The 14,703-nt window shown below is 52.4% G+C and overlaps 1 protein-coding gene across 2 annotated transcripts; it reads left to right on the top strand.

The window, feature by feature from the left end:
- Nucleotides 1-8,162: 8,162 nt before the first annotated feature.
- Nucleotides 8,163-14,320, top strand: LOC100665901 (cytochrome P450 1A1). 2 transcript variants are annotated; one of them, XM_023552910.2, is made up of 8 exons: nucleotides 8,196-8,271; nucleotides 9,886-10,012; nucleotides 10,644-11,502; nucleotides 12,220-12,346; nucleotides 12,435-12,524; nucleotides 12,619-12,742; nucleotides 12,887-12,973; nucleotides 13,134-14,320. In XM_023552910.2, the coding sequence occupies exons 3-8, from the start codon at nucleotides 10,672-10,674 to the stop codon at nucleotides 13,417-13,419; spliced, it is 1,545 nt and encodes a 514-aa protein (XP_023408678.2). In that variant the 5' UTR covers nucleotides 8,196-8,271; nucleotides 9,886-10,012; nucleotides 10,644-10,671; the 3' UTR covers nucleotides 13,420-14,320. The 2 variants fall into 2 exon arrangements, with proteins under 2 accessions (XP_010592052.2, XP_023408678.2); XM_010593750.3 differs by lacking the exon at nucleotides 9,886-10,012 and having other exon boundaries at nucleotides 8,163-8,271.
- The last annotated feature ends 383 nt before the right edge of the window (nucleotides 14,321-14,703 follow it).

Genomic DNA, 14,703 nt, shown 5'->3' on the forward strand with positions numbered 1-14,703 from the left:
GGTCAGCCTCTCCTAAAGCATGCACACGTACACACACATACAAACCCAAAAACCCAGACCAGTTGCTCACAAGTGATCACCAGGACTTTCTTCTGAGGTACCTCTTGGTGGGTGGGTACCACCAAACTTTCAGTTCGTAGTCAAGTGCTTAACCCTTTGTGTCACCTGGGGACTCCCTCTAAAGCACACAGCTCCAGAAAGGGAGATGCCTGGAGGATATCTGAACAAAACTGGGAGGCGGGGTATGGTGTTGGGAAGGAGGAAAAATCAAGGTGGGGAATTGGTTATTGTGTGTCTACAAGTGGTGGAGCAGCTGGGAAAGGATTCCTGAGGAGAAGTTCTAAGTTGGCTGAATGGGAGTTGAGTCACTGGCTGGAGGGGCAGCCAGGCTGTGCTGCTCAGATGGGTCTGAAAGAGACAACCTCCTTGGCAGGACTGTGGAGCACTTCCAGGAGTACTTGGCCAATGAGCAAGGTTCTTGGAGCCTCTGCTTTGATGCAAGGATCAGAACGTTCATTATCAGCAAACCTCTGTGTTTGTACGTAAAGAACACCTCTGACTTGGAAACAGGGTTTCTCTGAGGATGCCGTACCTGCCCTTCAGGAGGTTAAACATTCCCCATTGAAGCTGTTTTCACAATTCATTTCTTTCGCAAACACTTCCCCAACAATAAAGAAAACTGTCAACCTGAGCAGGGTTGGTCCCCTTCATCTCAGCTGCCCTCTGTCTAGGGTCAGCCCAGAACCTCTGGGCCACCCCCTTAGCCTTCTCTGGGTAGCGTCCTGGGACACTTACAGCTCTTGCCCATCCATCGAAACGTGTGGCTCTCCTGTCCCGATCCCCCAGAGCCCCCTCTATGCTGAGAGTTGCTGCGGATACTGCTGTCCCTGGATTACTGTGGTGGATCTGGAGTGTGGAGGGAGGAGCTGTGGCTTGTGTGGAGGAATCAGGAGACTTTGAAATTGGAAGAGGCTGGAGACTTCTGGTGATCACACCCACCTGGTCGGTAGTGAGGATTAACCAAGACGCTGGCCCTGGACGGGGTGAAGGTGACACAAGGCAGGGTGCCTGAGCTGGGTCAGGCTGAGGTGAGTTTCTTGAGGCAGGACTGTGCCTGATGGCAAAATGACCAATGCCCATCTAGTGGGTGCTAGAAAGCTCCTGGGCTGGAGGGTCCACGCACACTCCGCTGCCCATCTTGGGTCTGGGACCATGTCTATGAAGACCCGGAATCTCACACCAAGCCTCTGCCATTTCAAGTCTGGTGTTTTTCTATTTGGAGGGTTGACATGTTTCCATTCATTCATTTAACAAATACTTATTTAGCCTCCACTAATAGCCACAACAATGGACTCAAACATACCAAAGATCATGAAAATGGCACAGGACCAGGCAATGTTTCATTCTCTTATACAGAAGGTCATCGTGAGTCGGAGCCAACTCGATGAAAACTAACAACAACAACATGTGCCAGGTGCTATTGATAAAGCATTGATCAAAACAGACAAAAGTCCCCGCTCTCCTGAAGTTTGCATTCTAGTTGGGGGGTGGGGTGGGGTACAGACTATATTCAACATAAATAAGTGAGATATATAGTGTGCTTGATGTTTATAAGTGCTATAAATAAAAATTAAGTAGAAAAGAGAGTTAGGGACTGTATGAATCTTGGTTACAGTTTTAGATAGGATGGCTAGGGAAGGCCGAGTTGAGAAGGTGATGTTCAAAGAAGTAAGACATGAGGATTTTGGGAGAGAAGTGTTTCCAGGTGGAGGGAACCGCTAGTGCAAAGGCACTGAGGCAGAGTGCTAGGTGTCTTCCAGACCCACTCACTGTCCTTCCCTACCCTCAGTTCTGGAGGGCTGACTTATGTGGGCTGCATCAGTGGGCTCCCTTGCTCTCTGACTTCCAGTTTGGTTGAGTCAATAGGAGGTACCAGTAAGACATCACAGGATATGAATAAAGTAGGTTAGGTATTTATTCTCCTGGCTCTCTTCCTGCAGGGTCTTTGTGTGCCAGTTGGCCCACCCCCTACTGAAGGCAACAGTTCCTTTCTAAAAGCCTCTCCATAGCCACCCTCTCTGGGTCTCGTTTTCTGCTTCTTCCCTTCACCACTTCTGGCCCTGCTGTCACCAGCCCTAGAGTGCCGCATTAACCTTTACTGGCTTCCCTTAAACTTTGCCCACATCTTTGTAAACAGTTCCTTCATGAGACTCTCCTCAATGACCCAGTTTGAGGGGATCTTCTGTTTCCTGTAGGGTCTGATCCTGACACATACAGGCAGGGATTTGCCTGGAGTGTCTTAGGAACATCAAAAAGGCTTTTGTGCCTGGAGAGGAATGAGCCAGGGGGAGGGTGAGAGACAGGTGAAGAAGTTAGAGAGGTAATAGCATCCATACCTGAAGGGCCTTGCAGGCCATTGTAAGGATTGTTTTTTCTGCTTAGCTGCCTCATCCGCTTCCTTCTGAAGATTTCAGCTTTGACTGTCCTGAACGTTGGGGAAGCTAGGAGCTAGAACGCTAAAGGCTGAGAGAAACAGAGAGCAAATGGGGCACCTGCTGCATCTTCCCAGGGCATCCACCAGCCAAGGGGCCTTCTGTCAACATGGCAGTGAGCTCTGTCCCTAGCCTGCTGGACCGGCAAGGTGGAATATCCTCCTGATGTGGCCCAAACTCATCTGACAAACTGCCACGCTTAAAGGTTCTTCCATAGAAGAACCAACAACTCAACATAATTGTGGGTCTCCTAGAGATACAATTAGCATCTAAAATGGTTCCGATGGCGGAATGTTTGGCACAGGGGCAGGACAATGGAAAGATATTAGATAGGAATAACTTCTTAGGGTTCTGCCCAGTTTTCTCAGGCCTTCTTGGTTCCTGCATTAAGTGCTGAGATTTAATTGCTCAGAGAGCTCTGCTGGAAAATCTTCTTGATGGGCAGGTATTTTGGTTATAATTCTTTCAATTGCAAACCCCCCAAACCCACTTCATACTAACAAGAAGGAATTGGGGAGGGAGGAAGAGGAGGAAGGAGAGAAACAGGAAGAGGTCAAAAGGGGGAAATGAGAAGTGGTGACATTGGTTCACATAACAAAGAGGTTGTATGGGTGAATTCCATTGACTTCAGGAATCACTGGATCTAGGTGCTTAATGTCACCAACTCTTTCCCTCTCTCCTTTTCTCATCTTCCAGTCCAGTTTTCACCTGAGTGTGTATATTCTAAAGTAGGCTTTTGTAAAAAATGACCACTGGCAATTCCAGACATATTCTAACCAGCTTAGTTATCCCTGGCAGAAGGAAAGCTTTTCTTTTCTGATGGTTTCAACAAAACCCACGTAGGGCTTTCATTGGTCTGGCCTGGGTCTTATGCCAGTCTTGGAGTCTGGGGTGGGGACATCTCCAGCAAACCTAATGGCTGAGAGCAGGAGTGGAATGGACAGTTGAAGTCAGAAGAGAGAATGGATGCCAGGCAAGCAAAACTTTCAGATGTCCGCTATCACCACGATGCCTATATGATATATTATTCAAGCCAGGAGTCTTCTGAGAGTGAAGAAGGTCACTTTAGCAAATACACTAGGACTATGGACTAAAGGAGTCCCCGGTGGCACAAATGGCTAAGGGCTTGACTACTAGCCAAAAAGTTGGCAATTCAAACTCATCCAGAAGTGCCTTGGAAGACAGGCGTGATGACCTGATTATGAAAGGCACCCCCTTAAAAATTCTATGGGGCAGTTCTATTTGGCATACATGGAGTTGCCATGACTTGGAATCGACTTGACGGTAGCTAATGACAACAACAATAGCCTTATACAGACTGTCCCATGAAAGTATTGTCACCCTAACTATAGCAGTCAAGAGCCAGGAAGCCTGGGGCTGCCCCATTTGAGCCCTGAATCCTTCAATCTGAATCTCTGGCTCTCTCGGCATAGGCAGGAGAGGAGGAGAAGGTGCCTGGGGCTTAGATCTCAGGTGAGGTGGATGGCATGAGGAGACATTGGGAGACAAATCTCAGTTGTCCACATCCACCCAAACTCCACTCTTCCCAAACTGCCTCACCCCAACTTCCCAGTACCATGCTTTTGTTCATGCTGCGCCCCCTTCCCATGCCCGGGATTCCTTCCTGTAGTCCTCATACTCCATGACTCGTCTTCAGTTCTCTCTTCTCCAAGGGTCCCTCTAGAACCCCAGCCCACAGGGGCAGCAGCCTTCTCACAGTTCCTGGGGCATCTCCTGACTCACCCATAGGCTCTAATTGGGGCATGGTTCCTGCCTACACTGTGGGGTGGAGATTTGTTGTGGATCTTGCTTGCCTTCCCTTCCCTCTGCCACATAGCCCTCAGCATTGCTGACCAAAAGCTGTAGGTGGGATGACTCTGTTGGGCCAAGACCCTCAGCCTTCTCCAGTTCTCCAGCCCCGAGTCATCTCCCTTCCTCATTGCCCCCCTGCCCCCGTGTTCCTGGTATCGATTGCTGGGAAATCCTAGCCAAAGGGCTTCTCACGCAAAGGCATGCAAACTTTGACCCAGGATTGGGTGTTAAGCTTCGGGCCAAGGTCCTCTAACCTCCTGCCTGTCTCTCTCCTTCTCTACTTAGCGCTCAGTGAGGCCCCCTTCCTCGTCATTGTGAGCTGTTAGCTGAGACAGGGCACACTCTCTTATCCAGGGGCATGGGGGGCCCTGGCCCAGAGGCTGAGTCTGTCCATGTTTGACCCATTGGGGCTTTGCTGGGAGTCTAGGACAGTAAATCATAGTGGGAAGAGCCCTGTTCTGGAAGCAGAATACCAGAGTTCTGGGCTCTGCTTTGATTTGCCTCTCCCTGACATCAGCCTCTTCAGCTGAGAAGTGGGAGAGGAGTTGGTTTAATTAGCTAATTAATTTCTTTGTGATCAAGAGCTCTTTAGATAATATGAGCAAAGTTCTGCATCCTCTACCCAGAGAAGGGCTTTCCTGGGCCCCTGGTTAGGAACCCCAACACTAGATGATCTTTATCTCTCATGACTGGGCTGAGCTGCCAGGATTCTTGAGAGCTGAGGGAGGGTTTGGGTTGCAGAGCGGGATGGGGAATGCGGAAGGGCCTTACTCCCCACTTGGCCATCGTGGCTTCCACACAGGCTTTCTCCTCTCTGTGGCTCTATCTTCAACTGGGGTTGAAGGACAGTCCTTTTCTGGGTACTGTGAGGCTTCTCGGAAACCCTGGTGCAATAGTGGTTAAGAGCTATGGCTGCTAACCAAAAGGTCGGCAGTTCAAATCCGCCAGGCAATCCTTGGAAACACTATGGGGCAGTTCTACTCTGTTCTATACAGTCGCTATGAGTCGCAATCAACTCAACGGCAACAGGTCAATGGATGTGAGGCTCCTCAGGCAGAGCCAGAAATATAGAGGACAGAATGATTGGAAGAACGCTGAGAAAGTCTGGCAATAACTCTCTCTTCTCCTGCCTGTACTGTTGCCTAAAATACCACCATTATAGCATCAGCTCTTTGGGCTCATCATCGTCCTTGCCATGTGCCCCATCTACAATATAGCTGTGCTCAGCTCCTTCATCGTCATTAATATTGCTATTAAAAGAAGCTGGTTTTATCAATTTCCCACAGGTTGGTTTCCTGTGTTAGGGTGCTGAGGAAGGAGTGGCAGTTTGGGTCAGGGTCAGAGCAGGGCTCAGATGTGCTGAGAATGTGAGAAGTGCTGAAAACATAGGCCAGGAGAAACCTAATCTGCTGGGGGCGGGGGCCCAGGAAGGCTTCCAGGAGAAAGTGGTGTTTTAGCTGAGCATTAAAGCAGAGACTTTAGAAGTAGAGATGGGCAGGCCTGATAGGAGCTGCTAAAGATTCTGGGTTCTATGCCCAGAGTGGCAGGAGCTATGGAAGGGGTTTAAGCAAAGTGGTGACAGAATAAGATTTGCATGTTTGAAAAGACCATTCTGGGTGCCACAGGATGTAAAAGGAATTAAAGCGGATGAAAGCAAGTGGGGAGGGCTGTTAAGTACTCTAGGGAGCAATGAGGGGGCCTGGACTAGGGTGTGGCAGTGGGGCTAGAGAGATGTCTGAGTGGAGAACTGTATCCTTGTCCCATAGGTCTGTTTTCAGCACTGTAGCCAGAGTGATCTTGCTCTGCTCAGAGCCCACCCATGTTTCTCTGTGGGGGTGCTCCTTGCACATGGGCCAGGCTATCCCCATAGGCATCCCACCCCTCAGGCACTATATGCTGGTATTCCCCAGTCTCCATGGAAAAATGCTGCTGCACATTTTCAATTCCAACATAGCATTCCCTCCCACCCCCTGAGCCACCGTGCAGGGCTTTTGAACTTGCTGTTGTTCCCTCTGCCAAGTGCACTCTTCTCCCAGATGCCTGCACTATGCCATTCCATACTCTGTCTCTGCTCAGCATCACCTTCTCCACTAGGCCTTCTCTGACCACCCTACTTCCAACCTGGCCCAAGTAATTCTTATCCTTCCCTGTTTTATTTTTCTCTGCAGGCACTTTTCACCTTTTGTCATTCTCCGCATTTTGCGATGTATTATTATATGTCCCTCCCATCAGAATGTAAAAGCCTTGTCAATTTTGTTCACATCTACATCTATCACCAGTGCTCCGAACAGCAGTAGGCACTTGATAGGTATTTGTGCAATACAGGAACGGGAAGTGAGGGGGAGGGATGAGGCTCTGTTTTCTGGCCCGGGGCCTTTGGCTGGGATAGGGAGCATGGTGAGGGGGTTGGTGATGGTGCTTGTTGGGGTCAGGTTGAGCTAGACATGAAATTTCTACCTCGGGAGGGTGCGACAGTGTCGGGGACAGTGTGTGAGGCAGCCAGCCAGGCGTGCCGGGCGGCGCTGGGACTGCGTGTCCTGCCACAGGCGTGGACCAAAAAACGCGAACACACACAGGCGCCCGCTTGCAAGCAGCAGCCGTGCTCTGCACGCAAGCCTGGGCCCTTTGCACCGCCTCCTCCCCCCATCCAATAGCGCACCCGCGGGGCTCCCGCCAGGCCTGGGAGCGCTGGCTCTGCGGCGGATCTCCCTTCACCCCACGGGCCTCGAGGGACTGGCCCTTTAAGAGCTCCGCCCCGACTGCCCTCCCCCTCGCGTGACTGTACCGGGACCCGCGCTGGGTTCGGGTGTTGGGCGGCCCTCTGGGCCCTTCTCACGCAACCCCCGGGCACCGCGCCCCCCTCCAGGTGGGGTGGGGGCGGGCCGCGTGACCTCGGTGCCTTGAGGGATGTGCCAGACGCACGCACGCTAGGCTAGGGATGGGATCTGCGCCATGCGCCCCCTTCCTCCGTCCCAAAGCCCCTTCCCCTGTCCGGCCGAGGGCTTCTCTCTGACCCTTTCCATTGCCACACGGAGGGAGGTAGCAGCGCAGCTCCCTGAACTCCCGATTCCTCTGCCCTGCCAAAGAGCTAGCAAGCCCGTGCGCCAAAAGGGAGCCGCGAAGTCGGGTGGGTCCGGTGGAGGTAGCCCTAGGTTACAGCAAGCCTCAGGTGGCCCTAGAGGCGGCACTGAGCCGCTAGTGAGCGCTCAGCGGGACTGCGTGTCGGCCATGCATTCCAGCCCCTCCATCCAGGAGCACGAGCTCCTGTCGGGCGCCCGAGCCCCGGGGGCTGAGGCCAGTCCACTGGCGCCTCTGGCCTTCCGTCCCCCGTGACCTCGGGGCTGGGGTCGCTGCGCTTCTCACGCAGGAGCCGGAATTCAGTTACCCGGGGCAAGGAGGTCATCGCCCAGCAGCCCGGTCTCTGCCTGCAGGTCCCCTGTCAGCTTTCAGGGAGGGGGCGGCACTAGTTCATCCAGAGTTCCGATGGGTGCAAAAATGAGGGAGAGACGTCTCATGCCCGGGAGTGGGATCCCCACATCCTTTTTCTCCCGGCCCTCCCGGGACTTCTCCCCTAGCCCCTGCCTGAGCTGGGTTCTGCGCTGTCCATGGGGGACCTTGGAATTTGGGAGTCCGCGGTGTCTCCAGCCTTCACCAGTTTACGTGCCTGCACCTAGATGAGGCGTCACCGTAATAGATTCTTGCCTGTTTCCCGGTCGTCCCCTGCCATCCTAGAGCTACTAACCTCCCCCACTCCCCACTCCCCCCTCCCGCTTAGGCTGCCCCTCCTCCTGTCCCATCCACGCGCTTCAGGGAAGGAGGCGTGGCCACGTGAGCCGGCCCCTATAAAGGTGGCTGTGCCTTCACCCCGAAGGTGACAGTTTCTTGGAACTTTCCCTGCTTCTCTTTGGGGTCCCTGGCTTCAGAGACCACTTTTACAGCTTAGCTCAACCCCTCCTGAAAACCACAGGTGAGTGCTCCGGGCTCCTGACTCGCCCCTTCCCCACCAATAAAAGGGAAGTTTTGATGCCTTCCAGGTCTTCCTAGGTAGCCACTGGTCAGCACCTCTGATAGAGGAGACTAAGAATGTCCTTAAAGGTCGGGCAGTCTAGTCTCCTAGTGGGGAAACTGAGGCCAGGGGAAGAGCAGGACTTGCCCAAGGTCCCAAAGCTAGTATCAGACTTTGAGATGACCCCCATCTTGGGCTCCAGCTCCACCGCCCACTGCCATCCTGGCCACCTTTGGGTTTCCCCAACAGGGTTGCCTGGGAGGCTGGAATGAGGACACAGCTTAGGGAACCTGGGAGTATGTGCAGCCCCTCCCTCAGGCTGTGTGATGAGGGAGGCTTCTCCCTGGGTGGTCAGGGTGGATAGAGAGGGCAGACTAGGTTCTTACCAGACATACCTTGCCCTATCTAAAAGCTACCCTAGGCTGGGTCTACTCTCTCAAGGGGTGGGTTGTCAGAGTTGAGATGTTCTGGCCTGGCAAGAGGGGCTGATCTGAACAGAAGCCCCAGGCACTGCCCAAGGGCTTTCCCTATCCTTTGACTGCCTTCCCTGTCCTCTATTGTGGGGCAGTCAGTGTGTGAGACTGCCAGCTGCAGGGAGCTGGAACAGAAACGTGACCCTGAGAACTCACCAGTCCCATCCTCTTAGCCTCCTACCATCTTACTATGGATGGAGATCCTTGGGGGCACCCATTATGTAGAAGAGGACACCATGCACTCTAGAGCCTGAAAGTGTTCCCAGTTCACTCAAGGAGTTGGGGCTTGAGTGTGCTTTGGAATTCACCTTCTCCAGAAAGCCTCCCAAGACTATGAAGATGGCTATAGTACTTGTGGTAGGAACCATAGAGTCTCCATGTGGTGGGACCCTTGTCTTAAGTGGTTCTTTGTGGGACAACCTTACCAGTCAGACTGTGAGGTTCCCCAGAGCAAATCTGTATCTTCTCTTCCCTGGGATCCAAGTAGGCTGATGTCGTCTTAGGTTCTCTCACAGGTAATATGACTAGAGCCCAGAAAGATAAAATGGCCAGTTCAAGGACAGTCCGTAGAGCCTAGAGCACTGGGTCTCCTGACCGCCAGTCCAGGACACCAGGCAAATGCTCAAAGCTCAATGCCTTGGTGAGAGTGGTCGAAGAATTTGTACACCTTCTCTACAGATTGCCCTAGACCAGGCCTCGAAAGTATTGTCTCACCTCCTGCTAAGTCCAGATCCGTTCCTGATTTCTTGAATTCTAGTCTGGACTTTTCTTGCAGCACTGATTAGTGGGAACCTTCCGTTTATTCTCTGCTCTCAGGGTGACTGGCAAGTGGGGGAGGCCCTGACCATTCATTCATTGAGAATCAAGCACAACAAAAAGCCTGGCGTGGATTTCTGTGGCCAGGAGCCATGACCCAGCTGGTCTCAGTTACTTTCAAGCTGTGGATCAGTTGAATTTAGCCTCATGTACCTGGGGCTGAAAGCAGTGTGGCTTGAGTAGTGGCCCTCCTTGCCCCCGTCCCCTCCCCACTCTGTCCCAGGGTCTTGTGGGATTTCCTGGAGCTTGAGATTAAGTAAGCCTGAGGGTCCTCCACTCTTCAAAGGGCGGAACCTGTCACAGGAGCTGGAAGTTTCCCAGGGAACTTTTTCAAAGAGGCCTGAGCCCTAGTCCAGGCTCTGTCACTGACGGATAGGTGACTGACTTTGGGCAAGCCGGTGTCTCTTCCAGAGGTCAGTTACCCCAGACGTGAAATGAGGTTGGTGGAGCTGATGGTCTGTAATTCCTTTGATAGTAGTGTTTTCCCAAGGGAATTTTTGGTGCTACATATTGATGATGTGTTTATTTTAATGTGTATTAGGAAAAAACAAACAAACTTGTACCTTTACACAGATACGATTATTTAGGATGATGCTAAGTGGGTGGATTTAAAGTTGATTTTAGAGAACACTGAAATAAATAATAGTAGGGGTGCTATGTGGAAATCACACTGACGTTCAGAAAATGTTGTTTCAGATTGGTGCAGCAATTAAAAGAGTTATTGTGGAATGGGGCAATTGGGTTGGGAGCCTAGAGGCAACATTTTTGGCTGTGAGACCTTGGGCAAGTTACCCCTTCTGAGCCTCACTGCCGCCTACCTCACAGGCTTGTGAATGGGACTGAAGGAACCAATGACTGTGAAATTCTTGGCACCCAGTGGGAGCTAAACAGATTCTCCCCACCTCCTCTTCCCCTTCCGTCAGAGGGCAGTTCTGGGTGAGAGGGTTTCCCCTTTCTTTGACCAACAGGCGGGCACTTTGGCTATTGGCTCTTGCCATCCTGCAGTCTGATGTCTTGCTCTTTCCTTCCTGCCCTACCTCTCAGGAGCCACCTCAAGGTCTTTGAGCTGATCATGCTTTCTGTGTTTGAACTCCCCATCTCGGCCACCGGGTTCCTCCTGGCCTCTGCCATCTTCTGCCTGATGTTCTGGGTGATCAGGGCCTGGAAACCGCAGGTCCCCAGAGGCCTAAAGAGTCCCCCGGGGCCCTGGGGCTGGCCCCTGATTGGGCACGTGCTGACCCTGGGGAAGAACCCGCACCTGGCGCTGACACGGCTGAGCCAGCAGTACGGAGACGTGATGCAGGTGCGCATTGGCTCCACGCCCGTGCTGGTGCTGAGTGGCCTGGACACCATCCGGCAGGCCCTGGTGCGGCAGGGCGATGACTTCAAGGGCCGACCCGACCTCTACAGCTTCACTCTGATCATGGATGGCCAGAGTATGACCTTCAACCCTGACTCTGGACCAGTATGGGCTGCCCGCCGGCGCCTGGCCCAGAACGCCCTGAAGAACTTTTCCATGGCCTCAGACCCAGCTTCCTCATCCTCCTGCTACCTGGAGGAGCACGTGAGCAAAGAGGCTGAATACCTCATCAGCAAGTTCCAGGAGCTGATGGCAGAGGTTGGGCACTTTGACCCCTACAGGTATGTGGTGGTATCAGTGACCAATGTCATCTGTGCTGTCTGCTTTGGCCAACGCTATGACCATGACCACCAAGAACTGCTTGGCATAATCGACTTAAATAATGAGTTCGGGGAGGTGGTCGGCTCCGGAAACCCGGCTGACTTCATTCCCATCCTCCGTTACCTGCCCAACTCCACCTTGAATGACTTCAAGGAGCTGAATGAAAAGTTCTACAGTTTCACACAGAAGATAGTCAAGGAGCACTACAAAACATTTGAAAAGGTACAGGCTGGGGAGAGACAGGTGGGCTGCTGGGGCAGGGGGGTTCAGGGGCCAGGAGGTCAGAGACAGGAGCAGCATGGGGTTTGACAGGCTCTCAGGGAGCCCTCATCTGGGATTTAGAAGCTAGTAGTGGAGTGGACTCCATCCTTGGCTGGGATGTAGGACTTTTTCTTGACTAGCCCTTTCACCCATCTATCAGACAGCAATATTCACCAAATAACCACTCTGTGCAGGGCCCTGGGCTGGCTGTGTGGGGACCCGCCAAAAACCAAACCAAACCCAGTGCCGACTCATAGCAACTCTACAGGACAGAGCAGAACTGCCCCATAGCGTTTTCAAGGAGCACCTGGTGGATTCGAACTACCGTCCCTTTGGTTAGCAGCTGTAGCACTTAACCACTGTGGCACCAGGGTTTCCGTGTGGGGACCAGAAAGAGTTAAAAACTTTGTCTCCCAGCCTCAGGGAGAGGAAAGGTTAAAAGCATGACAAAATGATAATGGTACCAGATGATGTGTGTCAGGTGCCCCTTGAGTTGGGACTGCCAGTATTCAGAGGCAGAAGGAGAGAGCCTTGGAAAGGCAGAGAGTAGCTGGGATGGCAGTCGGAGAGGGGGGTCACCTCTTCAACAAAGGTGCTAGGGATGGTGAGCGACCAAGTCTAGATGGAGGGGTAGGTTTGCATTTGGAATCTTGCTTACGTGTGGACCCTCCTACCAAGAACCGTATCCGGGACATCACAGACAGCCTAATCAAGCATTGTCAGGACAAGAAGCTGGACGAGAATGCAAATATCCAGCTGCCGGACAAGAAGATTGTTAATATTGTCATGGACCTCTTTGGAGCTGGTATGAGCTACCCTATTGTGTCCTTCCTGTACCCAACTTCCCTGACTTGCCACCTGCCTAACTTTTCCCTCTTCTCTACCCGGACCAGGGTTTGACACAGTCACAACTGCCATCTCCTGGAGTCTCATGTACATGGTAACGAACCCCAGCGTGCAGAGAAAGATCCAGGAGGAGTTGGGTAGGTGATGGCTCCCTTCAAAGGGCTCAAGGCAGGGGACCTGGTCAAGGTCTGGGCAGCCCCTTAGTGCCATCTGGTCCTTTTTGTTCTGCAGACACAGTGATTGGCAGGGCACGGCGACCCCGACTCTCTGACAGGAGCCAGCTCCCGTATCTGGAGGCCTTCATCCTGGAGACCTTCCGACATTCGTCTTTCCTCCCCTTCACCATCCCCCACAGGTGAGGCCCCATTGATCCACTGCTGTCTAATGGTGTGCCTTACCCCAGTCCATGATCTGACTCAGGGTTAGTGGGAGGGACATGGCATGGGAAGCAGGGGCAATATCCTTGACCAAGCTTGACCAAGCTTCCTTCCCTCCCCAGCACCACGAGAGACACAAGTCTGAGTGGCTTTTACATCCCCAAGGGACGTTATGTCTTTGTGAACCAGTGGCAGATTAACCATGACCAGTAAGTTGAGAGGGCTGGCTGGGCACACCCCCTCCCAGGCTTCAGACCCTCCTGTCCCTGGGCCACTTGCCCATCCCCTACCTTTTGGGGCTGGGGATCAACCCACTTGATGCTTTCTAGCCCCCAAGCTGCCACTTCAGCTGCCTCACTCTGGTTACAGGAAACTATGGGGTGACCCATCTGAGTTCCGGCCTGAAAGGTTTCTCACCAGTGATGGCGCCATCAACAGGGCACTGAGTGAGAAAGTGATTCTCTTTGGTATGGGCAAGCGGAAGTGCATCGGGGAGACCATGGGCCGCTTAGAGGTCTTCCTCTTCCTGGCCATCCTGTTGCAGCAGGTAGAGTTCAGTGTGTCGCCAGGTGTGAAGGTGGACATGACTCCCATCTATGGGCTGACCATGAAGCATGCCCGCTGTCAACACTTCAAGGTGAAGCTGCGCTCTTAAGCTGAGTGTTTTGAGGGCTAGACCCTGTTAACCTGGCCTGTCTGAGCAGCCAGGCCAGGAGGCTGGCCCAGGGGGTCAGCTGAAAACCAACAGATACTGGTCTGGCTGACTTTTTGCTGTCTCTGTATGAGTGAGCCTGAGGAATCATGCCTGCTCCCTACCCTGGACTTGCCCCTCTGACTGCTGACCACAAACAGTGGGCACAGCAGAGGCCACACAAGAACTGACGGAACCTTCTGAAACGTGCTTCTGTTAGGAGGCCCGGTAGGGTCAGGAGGTCCTGAGGCCTCTGAGAACTTATGAAGAGTTCTCTGGAAGCCCTGGGGCCAGCAGCCAGCTGGCTCTCTGGGGGACTGACTGACTTTAACAATTGGGAGCCATCAAGAATGAAGGCAGCTCAAGATACTGGCACAGGGTGGGCACCCCACTTAAACAAGGGTGAGACATCTAACCACATGGGTCTGGGATACTGCCTGGGAGGACCGCCTTCCTCTACCCTCCCTACAGGCAGGAACAGGGCTGCCTTCTGGCCTTGTGAGGCTGCTATTCCTGCCCAAGAGAGATTGGGGACTTGTGTCTCTAAGAGTTGCAGGGGGCAGAGGAAGTGCTGGTGTCCAGGCTCCAGGACCAGGGCTGTAGTGAGGAGGGGCAGGGGTTATTTCAGTCACCTTCTACTGGACTCCCTTCTCTACACCCTGTATTAAAATGTCTTTTCTTTTTTTTTAATGTTTGTATGTAGGGGCTTTTTATTTCTAGCCTACATTGTACTTGCATGTTTGCATTTATCACATTAAAGAGCTTAAGAACCAATTTATTTAATGCGGTAGAGAAAATTCTAACCCACGTATCCAGAAATGTTTGGCAAACAACTACCTAAGCTAAATAAAGATATCATTCAGAAGCCCTGCAGGTGGACAATTTTTGAATCTTGAATGAAGCCATCACTGATCCAAATGCCCAACCTAAGCCCAATCTTGTGCCAGTTTCAGTGTGGGGAGGGAGGAGAAGAGAAGGAGAAGGTGAAGCCGCTGCTCTCAGGCAGCTTGCAGCTTGGTTAGGGGACAAGACTCTGTCACCTCATGGCCTTCCTCCGTCTCTAACATATCACACATTGATGGAGAATATTCTCTGGACCAGTCACTAGGTGTATAAAATGAATAAAGCATAGTCCCTTCTTTCAAGAGCCTCCCAAATTGGTTGGGGGAACCTATACATAAACACATCATGCAATTCACTGTGATCAGGGCTCTTTCAGATAGATGTCCACCAGGCCTGGAAAGCCTA

This window comes from Loxodonta africana, chromosome 13 (assembly GCF_030014295.1).
Source record: "Loxodonta africana isolate mLoxAfr1 chromosome 13, mLoxAfr1.hap2, whole genome shotgun sequence".
NCBI lineage: Eukaryota > Metazoa > Chordata > Mammalia > Proboscidea > Elephantidae > Loxodonta > Loxodonta africana.